Source organism: Canis lupus, chromosome 4, assembly GCF_003254725.2.
Source record: "Canis lupus dingo isolate Sandy chromosome 4, ASM325472v2, whole genome shotgun sequence".
In the NCBI taxonomy this organism is placed as follows: Eukaryota; Metazoa; Chordata; class Mammalia; order Carnivora; family Canidae; genus Canis; species Canis lupus.
In genome coordinates, this window is record NC_064246.1 from 41,221,180 (window position 1) to 41,237,561 (window position 16,382).

The following is a 16,382-nucleotide window of genomic DNA, read 5'->3' on the forward strand; positions in this document are numbered from 1 at the left end:
GGACTCCATTTCCCCATCCATGAAATGGGGTGGAGGTGGAACCAGGGCTCTTAAACATATTCGGGTCGGCAGTCCTGTCTTAAAGGCTGATGAAGATTCCGTGGGATACTTCCATAGACAAAGACACAAACACATAATTGGCGACATGCCGCGTCACAGGTCGCTTACGTCTCCACCTTCCATTCTTGGTTCGCGCACCCTAGATAGAAGTCTCTAGGGGCACTGGCAGTTCTCAGGATGCAGGGCGCTAGAGACACCTGCCCAAATTTATTCACTCATTCAACACACATGTACTGAGCCCTTATGCAGATTTTCTGGACCATGTCTCAACTTTGGGCCTCAGTTTCCCCATCTGATAGTGGGAGTAAGGCAGTTTAAGCTCTTCACTGCTGACTCCCCACGATGGGGAGGACTAGGGGAAGAACGTTCCCAAAGAGACCTTCAAGGGCCCAAAACTCTGCCAGCTGGAGGAAGGCAAAGGCCACCTGGTACTGTATGCTGTGTGTCCCCCAGCGCAGGTCATGAGACTCAAAGGACAGTTGGCTTAGGGGAGTGTGCCCAGGGACACACAGCTGGGAAGGCTGGAGCTGCAATTTGAATCCAGGACTATATTGACTGGAGAGCCCAGGCTTTTCTCTTTACCCCAGACCCCCATTTCTACTCTGGGAGCAGGTGGTAAGGGTCCCATCACAGGACTGAGTGGGGAGGGGAAGCCAGTGGAGGGGCCCTCCGGGTGGAGGAGCTCAGGAGGGGGCGCTGGCCATGGTGGGGCTCACTTCCGTCCCCCTGCCAGCCCCAGGTGTCTGAGAGTTCCCTCAGGACAGAACAGTGGTCGCGGCGTTTGATTCCATGTCTTGGGGCAGGGGTCCATCGCAGGACTGTCATCAGAGTTTGTGGTCCTGAACTGAGGAGCACACAGCAAGGTCAGGCCCGAGGGTGGGGGAAGACATCCGAGTGCGCCCAGGCCTGGGCGTGTGCGGTTCAGCCCTCGCTTCCCCAGCTCTGCCCAACGGCTGGTGCCTTTCCATCTCTGGAGCCCCGGGTGGGGGCTCTGCTCTACCCCCTCTCTGCACGCCCTCAAAGCTGCTCCCCTCCCCCACCACTCTCCATCTCCGTTTAGTTTCCTCATTGCCTTCCTGCCCGAGGAACCCACCTGATTTATCCTGTTTGGCAGCTCTCTGAAGGCAGAGACTGTCTCATTCTCGGCCTTCTCTCTATGGTGGGCGAATGAAGGACTTCCAGGACCTCTTGCCTTGGGGAGGTCCCAGCAGGGCCCAGCCTGGCAGGGGGCCAGGCAGCCACATGAAGCTGGCGGGGGCTGGGTGGGGGCTGGGGGTTAGGATACAGGGTGGCAGACAGGAAGGGAGGGCGGCTGCTGGGCGGAGGGGCACGTGAGCAGGGGTGCAGGGACTGGCCAGTGCACCCAGACCAGGGGGGTGGGGGCGAGGACAGGGCCGAGGGCGGCCCGGGTGGGGGCCTTCTGAGGCACCCCCACACCTGACCTCATGCCCTGTTGTTCCCCTCCACCACCCAGCAGCCAATTTCTCCATTTCGTGTTCTACAACTTTCCTCTCTTCCTGACAGATTTCTCTACTAAATTTGACTTTGTTTCAACACTTTGGTTGGGCAAATTACATTAAGATGGATGTTGCAGGTACCCTTTATGGTTTATTTATCGTGATACTGTTTGTATCTCACGCTTATAAATAACTTATGTTATAGCTTTTGTTTGTGGAAATGTAACTTACATATTTTATTACGCTTTCTGTAAACCTCAAAAAGAATCTTGTCAAGGAAGCGCTCTTATCAGCAATCCAAACTATGGGACGTAAAAACCGACACTACCATTATTTTTTAATATGCCAAGGAGGCAGGTTACTCTTGCTGTAGTTTGAAAGGTTTGCTGTCATCGTAAACTTGCACCTCAATAAAACATTAAAAAGTCTCAAGAACGATTTTATAAAGTTTAGGGAGGAGGATGAATCGGTGGCAGAGCCTGTAGACACAGCACTCAGGAGCCCAGGTGTCGGACTGGCCTTTCTTTCCAGCCTCATTTGGGGGGGCCCCAGAAGGTTCCAGATCCACCTCCCCACCTACTGTCCCTGATGCCCCGTGGTGAGGTACCCAGCTTCAGGGGTTCGAGACGAAAAGAACCGTGAGTCCTAGAGTCAGGCTGACCTGATTTTGAAACCCGGTTTGTCCACTCTTCAAGCTTATGTGGCCTCGGGTTAGTCTTTCCGTCTTGCTGTTCTCATCTCTGAAATGGGGATACATCTACTTACTTGACAGTCTTATTGGGAAATACTAAATTTAAGTGAGATGGCAATTTACAATGCTCAGTGGGTGCTCAATAAATGATCATGGTTGTAATCATTTAACTTTCGCCTTGAAACCCCCCCACCCCCACCCTCCCGCCTTGCTCTTCTCTCCTTCTCTCCAGGTGCTCTTTCCCTTCTCACTGTAAGGAGCTGAGTTCCCCCAGATGCTACTGCCCCCAAACTGCTGGACCAGCCTCGATCTAGATGGGGGTTCCCATATGCCACATTTTTCCACTTAGGCCAATTGCTCTCATCCAGACTATCCTGTTCTTTATTCTCATGCCCCATTCTCTGTTTGTGGGTAGCTAATCGTCCAGAGTCTCAGTTGGTGGCTACGTGCCAGGCCTGTTTTGCATGCTGAAAGAGACCTCCAGTACCATAACCCAACAGCACTTCTAGGTTGGCAGGGCCAGTGGAAGCGAGTCTGGGGGACGAGATGGCTTTTCTGGGCAGTTGGGATGATCACACGGTGCCCCCTCACGCCCCACTCCTAGAGAAGCCTGAATGAAAAGCACAGAAAAATGGAAACATCTAGAACACATGCAGGATAGAGCTTTCTCAGGGTCAGGTTGTTAAGTCAGTGTGGAAGTCAAAACACCTTCACACTGTTCCTTGCTTCAGTATCAGCTGGAGCAGTTGGCTGGATTTTGAGCCTCCCCCACTCGCCCCTTGCATGAACGATGCCTGTTTGCACAGCAGACTCAGGAGAATGAGGTGAGCCAGCTTTGGCCTGCACCTTCCACCTCACCCTCACTCTGGCCTCACAGAACTGTTTGCACCATTTATTTCTTCCTGTTGCTGAATGTGAATCACACACGCCTGTGATCGTGTGAGAGCACGTAACAGATCCACCGAGTCCTCTTTTTGTAGATTCCACATGTTTGGGTGTCCCTGCAGAGAACTTTCTGCCCAGGGGTCCTCACTATCCCTTCCCAGGGCAGGCTGTGGGTGGGGCACAGTTCCCAAACAGCTTCAGTGAGCGCAGAGCATGCAGTATAACGCGCTCCTGAAACATCCCAGCTTCCCTACCCCCTTTTCGTCCTCAGGGTACAGAATGGAACTTAGCCCTCCAAAGAAAATCAGGGTTCCTTTCCAGGTTTCAAAGTAGAAACTGGGAGCCAAACTCAACCTCTCCGGCAAAGACAGGATGAGAGAGCCCTGGCAGGCATCTCAGGAAATGGCTTCCACAGGTCCCTGCCTCCCGGTAGTCAGGCCCTTGTGTAACCCCTCCCCTTGGACAGGGAGGGGCCGGTGCCAGTGATTTACTTTTCTTTAAAGAACGATTTTTGTTTCTTAAGAATTTTTTTTAAAGATTTTTAAATTTATTCATGAGAGACACAGAGCAAGAGAGGCAGAGACACAGGCAGAGGGAGAAGCAGGCCCCATGCAGGGAGCCTGACAGGGGACTCGATCCCCGGAGCCCAGGATCACACCCGGGCTGCAGGCGGCGCTAAACCGCTGGGCCACCGGGGCTGCCCTAAGATTTTGTTGATTTATTCATGAGAGACGCAGGCAGAGGGAGAAGCAGGCGCCATGCAGGGAGCCCGACGTGGGATTCGATCCCAGAACTCCAGGATCAGGCCCTGGGCTGAAGGCAGATGCTCAAGCACTGAGCCACCCAGGCGTCCCACATGTGATTTACTTCTAATGGAATACAGCAAAAGTGATGGGATGGCCCTTCTGAGGTTAGCTAAGAGGTTGGACTTCGGACTGCAGCACTGTCTCTTCTCTTTTGCTCGCTCTGACGAAGCAAGGTGCCCCTTTTTGTGCCACCCCATGGAAGGGCCCACTTGGCAAGATACTGTGGCTCTCAGATGGCCAGTCTGTGAGGAACTGACACCTAACTGTCAGTGAGCATGGATGCAAGTCTGTCCCCCACGGAGCCCTGGCCAACAATGCCAATGGCAGTCTGTGGGAGACCCTTGAGCGGACAACCCAGATTTCTGACCCTCAGAAACTGTGAGACAATCAATGTTGTTCTAAGCCACTGCATTTTGGGGTCATTTATTATGTAAGCCACAGAGTTCAGAAAAACAAATGGAAGTGGATGTAAATACTAACTGGTTTCAACTCACCGTTCTGAAATACAGGTCTTCTTGGCAGAAAGCAGGAATTGCTTTGAGGTGAGAGAGACATGCACCTGTGTGACCTGTGCAGGCTATGTACCCACCTTTGGGCCTTAGCGTCTTCTTCAGAGTGGGAGTAATGCTGTCTATCTTCATAGGGCTCTTGTGAAGATCAAGGGAGAGAACACACATAAGGGGCACGGCAGGTGCTCTGGTAAGGGTGTGCTGTGTCTGTTCTTAGACTGTGTGTGGCCTCCCCGTGCATTCTGGAAATCCCCCACCACGATGAAGTCGGCAGTGGGGGCAGGCCTGACAAGTCCTCCTGTGGGAGCAGCTCTCCAAGGCCGAGGTTGACAGAGCCTTCCCTGGCTGGTGTAAAACCACCACATGACCTTTGGCAATGTGGCAAAGAAAAGCAAGTGCACACTCTTACTGTTTTGTGAGCATTTCAATGTAGGTGGTGCAGTGCTTTTAGGTTCTAGACTTTTACAAAGAAGTGTCAGGATAGGGTAGGCCTTCTATGAAGCATTTTTGTGGGATGAGGATGCAGTAATGAGCCCCTGAAACAGAAATTGTCAAGTCAGACTTCTTCCAATAGCTGATATTTTATAAAATTTAGAGTTTGCCTTCTCAAGGAAAATTTCCTGCTGCTAATGAAATATAGCCAAGGCTTGCTTATCCATGGAATACCAGAAACAATGCTTTCTGTGACACACGTTTCTTTGATTTCCTGGGCTCACATACAGAAGAAAAACATTTTCAGATAAACTTGGGTGACTTTGCTTCTGTGTGACAAGCCTGTTGCTAAACTCAACTATTGAGAAAGCTTTCAAGAAACACTAGTTTGGGAAACGTGATTATAACGGGAGCCTGTGGATTTACTTCTTCACCAGGAAGGCCAACCTTTCATGTCTTATTAGAAATAAAAGGCACAATATTTACTACAAGCCTGAGCCATGAAGACAGAGAAGTGAGGTACAAAAGCCATTTGACAGTGGCAATCTCAAATTAATAGCCTAGTTACAGTCCACCACAAACTGGAAAGCCTCCTTCATGTCCTGGGTTTGGGTTAAGTTGCAATCCTCACAGTGGTAAGAGTTTTTGTGGAGGGATGGAAACCAGCTGTGCTTTGTCCTCTAAAAATCTGAACTTTAAGCACCTGTTTTGGGTGGCCCAAGGGGTCAGTGTTGCTTCGAATGTATATTCTAATTAGGCACCTTCAGCTTGTCTTAAAAGTTAAATGGAAGCAGAAGGACTGACTGGGTGCCAGCACCACCCAGCACCTCTTGCAGGGGCTACCCGACTCCTTCTGAAGGAATATCTCTGCAGGCAGTAATTGCACAGCTTAATTCTTCTAGACTGAACCACTTCAGATTTATGCCAGTGAAAAGCAAACGTTGTTTGTAAGTCATTTAATTGTGTTACTGTCTCTCAAGTTTATCAGATGCTGCTGAGGCCAAGAGGGCTGTGCGCTGTCCTGTGGGATGCTTCAGAGTGCTCCCAGGCTCGTTCTAAATGCCTACAGCTCAGAGACCCCCAACGCTGCTTCTTCCAGACTCATAACAAACTACTAATTTAACGGGTTCAAATGGTATTTGTCTCAACTCAGGGTGCATGTTGAAGGCTGAATCTCCAGCAAGAGTTCACGACCTTGATTACAGAGTACCATTAACTAGTACAGACGTGGGTTCAAACCTGGTTTATTAAGTTCTTTGGTTAAATATTGTTTCTACATCTTTTCGGAGCATTATAAGAACAAAGATAATGGTATTTTATAGAAAGACTGAAAACATCTTTCGCTTTTTCTGAGCAAAGACTGAATTTACATTGTGCACTATTATAAATTCTTACAGTTAGGCCAGACTTATAAAAAGGCAGGGCTTTTGTTGTTGTTTGTTTTGAAAAATAGATTCTCCTGGGCTAGCTAACATCACTGTCCTGGGACCCAGACGCACAAGAGTCTCTGGATAAAGGCTGCTTGGCACATGGTCAGGGAAGGTGGTCAGCTCATCATGTCCAGACTGCATGGCTCGCTGCTGCCATCATTCCGCAGGGCCTCCGCCACATCTCTTCTGAAGACGGACAGGTTCTGGGTGAACCTGTGGAAAAGGAAGAAAGGCCGAGGGCAGTGGCAAGGCTGAGGCTGTATGAGCCTCTGCACGAGAAAGCCACTGTGGAGCTCAGGACCTTGGAGAGCGCCCCGATCCTGTTTGAGCTCTTTCCCCCCGCCTCCGCCGCTGCCACTACTGTTAAGCCACCAACACCACCCCTCCCCCACCCCCTTTCCCTTCCGGAAAACAAGGGTTACCACCAGATACACTTGGACCATTTTGAGGGGCGTATTTCGTGGGTGTACTATTTAAAACCTGTTTTTAAAAGTCAAATTACACATGGATGGTAAGGAATATAAAAAGAATCAAAGCTTATGTGCCAGGCACTGTTTTGAGTTTATTTTTATTTTTTTTAAACTTTTTTTTTTTTTTTTTTTTTAAGATTTATTTATTCATTTAGAGAGAGAGAGAGGCAGAAACACAGGCAGAGGGAGAAGCGGGCTCCATGCAGGAAGCCCGACGCAGGACTCGATCTGGGGTCTCCAGGATCACACCCTGGGCTGCAGGCGGTGCTAAACAGCTGCGCCACCCGGGCTGCCCTGTTTTGAGTTTATATATAAATTCATTTAAGCACCACAAGTCTTCTCAAAGGTAGGTATTTGTATTCTCATTTTGCAGATGAGAAAACCATGCTAGATTACTTGGGTTCAAATCCTGACTCCACCCTTAGCTAGGTGATCTTGGATGAACACTTAACTTCTTGTCCAGGTACTCAACTTGAGTAGCTACCTCATGGGATTGTGCAAAATGAGAATTTACCGAATCAATTGGGACAATGCCTGTAAGTATTCAACATAATGCATGGCACATGGAAAGCCTCACTAGCTGTACTCACTTAAACAGGAGGGCTGTCACACATCATTTCACAGGGCAGCTCAGGGGGTGGTACTCAAATTCCCAAGCCTCAGGTGAAGCAATGTCCCCTCCTCAGGTACCTGTGGTGTCCCCATTCATTGAGTCTCTTCTGCAGGCCTCAGAGGTTGCCCCTCTGCCTGACAGAGGATTGTAGCATGGGATGAGTAGTCAAGAGTGTGTCTATGGAGCCTATAGGACTTGGTCTTGTATTGCCAGAGACCAGGCTAGGGACCCTACCACATGCGGCTGTGGTTACTAGGACTGATGCCTTGCACTTCAAATGATGAAGCATCTGAATATTACCAATTCTATTAAAGAATGGGGCAGGCAGCCCCCAACCCCCACCCGTTGTTTGTTATTGTCTATTTCTTCCATTAGAAACTCTGTAAAGCAAAACCTGGAACAATTAGTTCACCACTAGTGTCTTCAATGCCTGGCACATAGTAGATGCTCAATAAAATTTTGTGCTCTAAATAAATGAATGGATGAAAGTGTACCTGGTAAGTCTGGGTTCCTTTCATTTAGATCTCATTGGCAACTCTTAAAGGTCGGAAAGAGGGAGGAACTAATGTTTACTATGGCTCTTATGTCCTAGGCACTATGCTTCATTACATCCTGTCATTTAAGTGTCACCACCAGTTTTGTTGGTGAGAAAACGGAGGATCAGGGCAGCTGACTGCCTTATCCACTTCCACACAGCCTGTAGAGGGCAGGGATAAAATTTAAATTGGAGTCCATCTGACCTCAAAGCCTGTGCTTATTCAAATGCTGGGAAGCCTTTCCTTGACCTTCATAGTAGATCTGGGCTTTCCTTCTTTTGACCTTTGCAATGAGTTATATTTTATATCTTCTGTGGGACTGTAGAGTGTGTAAGGGCACAGGAATGCATTTCATTCATCTGTGCATCCCTATGCAGTGCCTAGGACTACATGTAGTGGTGCTTTAAAAAAAAAAAAGCAAGTACCCAGGAATATTTATTGGATGGAAATAAACTGAGTCTAGGATTACGAGGTTTCACATCAATGTGTGAGCTGTGCTCAGCACGATGCTGTCATTCTCCACAAGCCAGAGATGCTGAGCTCACCAGGCAGTGCTTACCTGTCTCTGTTCTTGATGGACAGGTTCTGCTCCACTCCTTCCATCAGGTTCCTGAAGCACTGGGCCAGGACCTCCTGCTTGGGGAGAGGCTGGCTGTTTATCAGGCTTGCCCTCAGTTCACTGAAATACTGTGGGGAGACAGAACAGCCTCAGGGCCCTGACTCCAAACCTGGGCCCCCAGGGAGCTGGGGGGAGGGTCTCAGTGTTCCTCACTCTCAGAGAAGTCTCGGTCCAGGCCCACTTTGAATGTTAAGCCTTCAGAGAAAACCAAGGCAAGAGATACCTTTCTAGGTATAAACTGTACTGTTCCTTCTCAAAGAAATCTCTTGCGATGATTGTTCTACTGTTACAGAACAATTGGGGTCCTCTGTGGGGGACCGAGCACATGAAGGCCGTCCTGATTCTCATCTCCACTCATCACAGAAAGGATGAAAGAGGAAGTTCTTCCCCTCATCTAAAGCCGAGGGGAAGGACTTAAGAGGGAGAACTTGGGGTAACTGGAGGAGAGACCCAGGGCTCTCTCAGGCTGCGTCATTGTCCAGGGCTTTAGTGACTCACTCCTCACACGTGCCCAGACTTTGTCACACGTCCCTGTCCCCTGGGTTAGGCGGGGTGGGGTCGCTTTGCTGAGGTGGGGCGGTAGGGGGGCTTGCTTTGTTCTGGGAGGGCCTTAAGGCACGAAGAAATGTACCTGTCATACCTAGTCACAAAGAACTGCACACCCCTTCTCCTCTGCTGGGGTCTGCAGGCTTTTATACACACACAAGCTCTCACGCGACACATAGCCCCTGATCACTGGAAACAGCTTAATTTCAGCACAAAGACAACATTTTGCCAGTCATGTGTTTATCCTTCCAAGCCCAAACAGCTTGATATTTAATTTCCATCATACATTAAAACAGCCCACATCAAAAACACACATAATTAATATGTAGTCAGACTAATACTTAAATACTATATATCAGAGGCATTACGCTTAAACCACAGTGTCTTCCTGAACAAGATTGGGAATGCACAAAACTACTTATTTTTCCCTTTTATAATGATGCAGTGACTCACACCAAATAGAAAATTATTAGTTTTTCATCCCAAACCATGAAATATTGCCTCCATCAGTAAAGTATAATATTGTGATGTCATAAGCTTTTTCTAAACACTGAATTTGCCCTTATTCCCTCTCAATCATTTTAAAAGAACTGCTCTCTTTTATAGAGCTTGGATTTAAATCACAATAACACCGAGGGAAGATGAATGACAGTGCTATTGAATGTGGCTAAAATTGGATACTTCAGCACAGGTGAATGATGAGACAGCTCTTCTCTTTTTGATATATTTTCTTCTTCTATTAGTTTCCTTCCAAGGCTGGGATTTCAGTTTGAATTTTAATGTATGCGGCTGCCTCTAATCTCACTGTCTTTCTCCCCAGTACTATCTTATTGTATAGACAATTCATTCTCCTGAGCAGTAATGCACTGTTCCTACTGACTGCTGGGGAGACAGGGGTGGGGTCAAGAAGCTGGAGGGCCTGGGAGGACGCCCAGGGTGGCGAGTGGACTTAGAAGCTGGAGACTTGTGCTCTCAGATGAAGGGTGCTTGAGTCCCTGAGGGGACTACTATCGTGTAGGTTAGTGGGGACCCCAAATAGAAGAGGGAGCCAAACAAGGAGCAAAAAGATTTGTAGCTCAGAATTCCCCTGGAAATAGGGAAGGGGAGTGAGGGTGAGCTTGAAGCACTACTGAGCAAAACACCTGCACGATGACTAATGGGGGTGTTAGATTCCAGAAGTGCTGCTCTTGAGGCCTCCAATGATCTGAGGCCTTTGGGGGAATATGGCCTTGCCCCTGAGTGCTCAAGGTCCCAGCTCAAGCTCTGTTGGTTCTTCTGTTCTTCTTGGCACAGCTTGGTTTGGTGTCTGGCTTCTCCCTCCCCGCCAACTACCACCTCCTGTGGACCTTCCTGTAATCACACTCACCTTCTCGTTGAGCAGGATGAGCCCCAGAAGAGGCCTGGACACTGACCACTGGTTCCGACAGTCTTCAAAGACAATGATGTTCATGAGGACAGACATCATCTAGAAGACAGAGTCCAATGAAGACCTTGGCTCAGAGGTCTCCCCAATCTCAGGTCTTTTATGGGCTCACCTTCTACCCTTACATCCTGCCAACAGCCATGAGGACTCCTCCTGGACAAAAAGCTTTGACTCTGTAAGCCTCTAATGCTGGGGACTCTTGGCCAAGAATCCCAGCTCCCTGAGGAAGAGTTACTACCACCAAAAGCTTTGGTGAGAACCTTCTGGGTGGGCAGAAGTCAGAAGTTACAGAGCTAAGAGGAGCAGTCTCTGCCTTTCAACCCTGCTATGCTTTCCTCCATGTAAGTAGCCAGGTAAAAGCCCAGCTCGCCTTCCTTCCTGACTCTCACTTCACCAGAGGTCAAGTTACAGAGGGACAACACCTCTTAGAGGGAAGGAGAAATGGGACATGTTCCATGTGACCTCAGAATATCCTGTTCCCTGCGGGTTCAGGCACATTTGTTCTTCATTCACTAATTCACTCACTTACTTGCTTTGCTTTTATTTATTTTTGTTTTGAAAAAAACTTTTTAAACATCTTATTTATTTATTCATGAGAGACACAGGGAGAGAGAGAAAGAGAGAGGCAGAGACATAGGCAGAGGGAGAAGCAGGCTCCACTCAGGGAGCCTGATGTGGGACACGATCCCGGGACTCCAGGATCACGCCCTGGGCCGGAGGCAGGCGCCAAACCACTGAGCCACCCAAGGATCCCCCTGCTTTGCTTTTACATGTACATACTCATCCATCCTAAATTCAAAGTCTGCAAGACACATAAGGGAGGTAAGATAACAGGCGTCTACTGCAACCTCTGTTCTGGAGGAACTAGAAGCATCCTGGGGCAGAGCACAGAGAGATACCCAGAAATCAGGCTGGGCCAAGTGCAGTGGGCTAGCAGCAGATGGAGGAATGCTTCTGGATCTTTGAGGAGATGACAGGGAAGATTCCATAGAGAAGGTGCGGTTTAAGGAGAACATCATAAATTTGTTGTAAGCAGAGAAAGCAGTGAAAAAAGAGGTTTGGAAAAAAACAGAGTGTGGCTGGAGAGAAGGGACGGGGTCCAGAGAAGCCAGACGCCAGGGCCAGGCTGGTAGGTCATGCTGGTGAGCCTGGACTTCATCCTGAAAAAGTGGGAGCCCATGATGGGTTTGTGGCAAAGGAGAGACACGTGCAGATCTGCACTTAAGCAAGATCCCCCTGGGGACAAGCATAATATGTATGGCTGTGGGTGACTTAAAGGAGGAAGGCCAGGGTTGGGGCTGCAGGGGTTGGGCCAGTGGCAGTGAAGTGAGCTTCGCTCCCCTGCATGGAGCTGACGGTACACTTGCCTTTCCTTGGACTCTTTACCTCCCATCTCTAGTCCCGGTTCCACAGCACCAGAGCTCCTGTCCTCCAGAGAGTACAAGGGAAGTGGCAGTCATGTTGCAGAGCTACCACCCACATGACCCAACTGGGCTTTGGTGAAGTCTGCTCTTGTCCTCTGGCACTTCTGCAATCCAATCTGCCCAGTGATCTCAGGCCAGTTACGGAAGCTCTCCCTCTCTGTGTCAGTTTCATTAGCTATCAAGAGGGAAATAATAATCTAGCACAAGAATGCTCTGAGAATCAAATGAGATGGTGGAAATAAAAAGTGTTGCAGAGAGTAAAGAGTGCCATAAAGATTTAAGGTATATGATAACAAGAGTAATGAGCATCTTTGTAGCTTGAAACATCCGCCATCCTATTCATCATCATCATCCTAACAGTGAGGCTGGTTGCAGATGAAATCTGCCAATTCCACATTTACTGTATGTCCAGTCTCTCTGGGGAGAGGCTAGGTCTTAAGCCTGCCACGTTGAACATCCCTTGGAGATTACACATTTCCATGTACAATCTGACAAGCCACCCAAAGTCTTAGAGCCACAAATTAAATTGACAACCAAAACTAACAGATCTATGGAGACAGTCTAAAATATTATGGGCTTCACAATCTGAAGGCAGAATGGATATTTTAATGGAAAAGATTAAAGTTAGAGGCACCAAACTCCTCCAGTAACTGACAAAGCATCCTGAAGTGATGTGCCAATTACTTTATACGGTTCTCCCGTGGATTCATTTGTCTGAATGCATGTATTTATGTCTGTAATAAGTAAGGAGATGTTTGAATAAAATGCTTTTCTAAAAATAAAGTTGGCTAAAATGTCTGATTTAAAATTTTTTTTTTTACTCTTCTGGAAAAAGGGAGATCAGTGAACAAATCTGCTCAAGTGGTATTGATGTAGCAGCTCATTTCCAGAACTCTTTTTTTTTTTTTTTCCCTAATAATCCAAAAGGGTTTGGGGGAAAAAGCACAAGCAATGTGGTGAATTCCTTTGGAGAAGCTCCCCCATCCCACTCTGGAAGAATACTGGGTGAAATGCTTAAGTACAGAATCCTGTTCCAGGTAGTGCAAAATCTCTGGTAGAAGGCTCTCTGTGCTTAATGACACGAACACCTGAACACTGAAAGGAGAACCCTTGGCCACTCTGCAGCAGTGCACCCCAGCCTGCATGGAGTCACACAGCACCACAGGACTTAGTACAAGGAGTCCTATGAGCAGGGCCCCCACTCCCCCAACTTCTGCTCACTTCCTCTCCTGTTATAGGACGGCTGGCATGACCATTTCAGATTTGCCCAACCAAGGCTACATTTTCCAGGCCTTGGTCCAAAACATACACATTATCCACTGTATTATCTCAAGAAGCTCTTCTACTCTACCAGGGAAGGGATCATTTGGGAAGAGGAGTTGTGTGGCTTGGTCCACTTAGAAAAAACCATAATCCACAATGCTTCAGCACTTTCTCCTTTCTTCTTCCCACAAGCTTCGGCATGAGTTTGTAGGAAATGTCTCTCAGTGAAACAAAATCAGCATGGTGTGGTAGGGACGGGTTTTGGAGCCAGTCAGGAATGAGGCCAAATCTGGCCTTGCCACTTACCTAACCTAGGATGCTGGGCAAGTCATTAACTTCTCTGAGCCTTTATTTCCATACATATAAAATGAGAGATTATAGGAACTACTCTGAAGGGCTGCTATGAGGACTGACTTCCTTCATCTGTGTCAAACATTTTGTACTGCCTGCCACATAGTAGGCACTCAATAATTACTAGCAACTATGGTTTCCCTCTGTGGTGTGAACTAATGGAATTTCAGGGCTCAGGGAATCACCCCATTTCATGTCTTGATTATGTCCAGATAAATGAGATTACAGTCTCCTCACAATTATCTAACATCACTGAGAGTTGCAGTAAAAAAATAAGCCACCATAGGAAATAGTCCCCAAACCATCCATATTTGGTCTGGCACATGAATTAGCATGGAGTCTGAATAACAATGTTTCTGCTGTTCTGAAAACTTGTCATCTTCCAAGTCAAACACAAAGCTACTACAAATACCTGACCTGGAAAGGTAAGACAAAGTAATGTGTCATCTGGATCTCTGTTCGCCCCTTGGCCCCTCTCCTATGCTTCCACTCTAAGACGCTTTGGGCACAAGCCTGAAGCACAGTGGGCCCTGCAACCCAGATATGCTGGTCACACTCTCCCAGTGGCAAGGTGGTGACCACACGCTCTCGCATCAGGAGCTTCCTGTTCACCTCCTGCTGATGTAGAATAAGCAAAGATGTGGTTTGTACTGAATGCTTTGCTGCTACATGGTGAGCGTGTACACTAAGGAAGTTGGAGGCTCAGTGGTAGAAGCTGTGCAGAGCAGGATGGCTTCAGTCACATGGCCCAAGTGAGTGCACGGTGATGACTGGTAGTGAGACTAGTCTGTAAACCCCGGGGTACTGCGACCATGAGGGACTGTTCTCTGTTTCCCTGGTGCCCGGCATGGCATCTGGCACATATCAGAAGCTTAGAAAATAATACCTGAATAAAAGAATGAATACATGAATGAATGAATGGGAAAGGATGAATGAACTATCAACAGTGAAAGTATAAAGAGCTGAAGAACATTTTGAAAAGGGATTGTATAAAAAACAGAGAGTTCTAGCTTCAATCTCTGGCTAACAACCGAAATGGGTAAATACCTAAATTAGTACACCATTCATTTCCAAGGCTCTTGCCTCTGTGTGCAGAGCCTGAGAACCGTCCTAAGCCCCTGGTGTCCCTCCAGCCAGCAGCTCCTGGGGAGAACCCTCGGGGGCGCTACCAAGGCTGAAGGCTAACCCACGGTCTTCTCTACCCACCAGCACTTGCACCTAAGAGAAGCCGTGCCCGATGAGTCTTCTCATTGCCCAACTGTCCTAACAGTTGTTGCTTATGGAGAGCCTTCTGGGTGCTCAGCACTCTGTTTGGCACATGCATATGCTGTCTCTAACCCTCAGCTAAACTTGAAGGAGGCATTATCATCACTCTGTAGACTAAGGATCTGAGGTCCCCAGTCAGTAAGTTGCTTGCATGAGGCATCAGGCTACCAGCTATCAGGATGTGAGGGACAACCCAGGTTTGCGCATGGGTCTGCCTGGTGCCGGAGGCCATGCCTGCTCCATCACGCCAGCCTGCTGCCTGCCACTGTTGGGCTGTCTGCAAACACAGCAGTGGTGACGGGGCAGTGTGTCTGGCTCCTGCTGTGGACTGCTGGAGCACTGATGCTGGGGGAGGGAGGCTCACTTCTGGGCACGGCTCATTTGGGCACCTTCCCAGGTATGATGCCCGCATACGTCTCCCCTGCTCAGCCCCCCTGCCACCTGCTGAAGAGTCAGGCAGCTGCTGCAATCCCTGCAATTAGAATCCAGGGCAGCAATTCCTAGAGAGTTTGCAGATCTTCCTGCCTCCTACCTAAAGCTTGTATAAATGTGGTTAATGTATTTTCAGACTCTCAAGATGAACAACTGTAGACATAATTAATAGATTGTCTCTGGAAAATGGTCCATTGAATGTTTTTCTAAAAATAACAATTTCCCTCCCACCAAAAGTACCATGTACACAGTAATTTAAATTAACATCGTTGAAAACATTAGTAAATTAAGATAATTTCCTTTGAGTTACAATGTTCCCTACAAGGTGAACACTTTTCACTGTCAGTGTTCTTAGAGCATATTGAATAATGTAACTAAAAACTATTCCACAGAGTTCTAAGAAATAACTCTAACCCTCCTTCTGGCTCCCGGCCTATATCAGAAAGACAAGAACCTGAACCTGGAACGATGCTATGAGCCCTGACACTGCAGGGATCAAAGCCTTGGTCTAGTGAGGGAAATCCAGCTCTTTCATCTCTAGCCTAGCCTCTTCTTTCAGGGTCATGTTCATTTCAGGTATACTGCAACTCTGCTGCCTGTTGATTGGGGATATGGAAGATGGGAATGGGATAAGAGTCATCTGTCTTGTCTGAAAGATGGTAGAAAGGGGGCCTGAGAAGGAGGCTTTGATTTGACAAAAGAAGGACAGCTAGAGAAAAGGTGAGGGCCATGGATGAAGCCTCCCTGTGTCTGAATCTAAATGGGAGTGGGGGAGGAAGACAAAGCAAGGATGGTCAGGGTTGTGCCCAAGATGGTGTATCTGCAGAATGAGGGGTCTTAATCCATTAGGTAAGGAGCCTTAATGGGAGAGGAGTAGAATATAAAATTATCTGCATCTCTGGCCAAGCTAGATTGTTTTTGATTTTGATACAATGAGCTGATGATATTTTGAGGAACGACCAATGATAAATGGACCCAAAACTGAAGAGCTGCTCCTGAGTCTCTGGAATCTCTTGGTACATGTAATTGGCCTTTCAGAAGCCCAGGAAGACAGGAGCGGGAAGGTTGGCCCTAGCTCAAAGCAACGAAATAAAAACAGGATTGCCTGGATAGTGCAGTAGGATCTGAAAAGGCAGAGAAACCTCTTACCCAGCTCCACAGTAATTTCT

The 16,382-nt window shown here is 47.9% G+C and overlaps 1 protein-coding gene across 7 annotated transcripts in view; it reads right to left on the reverse strand.

Moving 5' to 3' along the window:
• Positions 1-6,068: 6,068 nt before the first annotated feature.
• RANBP17 (RAN binding protein 17) overlaps positions 6,069-16,382 on the reverse strand; it is a 301,345-nt gene continuing 291,031 nt past the window's right edge. For 4 of the 7 annotated variants that reach the window (XM_025434995.3, XM_025434994.3, XM_025434992.3 and 1 more), the window contains 3 exons: positions 10,421-10,519; positions 8,449-8,576; positions 6,069-6,483 (listed from right to left, as the gene is read on the reverse strand). In XM_025434995.3, coding sequence (XP_025290780.1) covers positions 6,387-6,483; positions 8,449-8,576; positions 10,421-10,519 — 324 coding nt within the window. In that variant the 3' untranslated portion in view covers positions 6,069-6,386. Of the gene's footprint in view, positions 6,484-8,448; positions 8,577-10,420; positions 10,520-16,382 lie in introns of those variants that run through there. The other 3 variants (XM_025434993.3, XR_007410239.1, XR_004814857.2) reach the window with 3 other exon arrangements.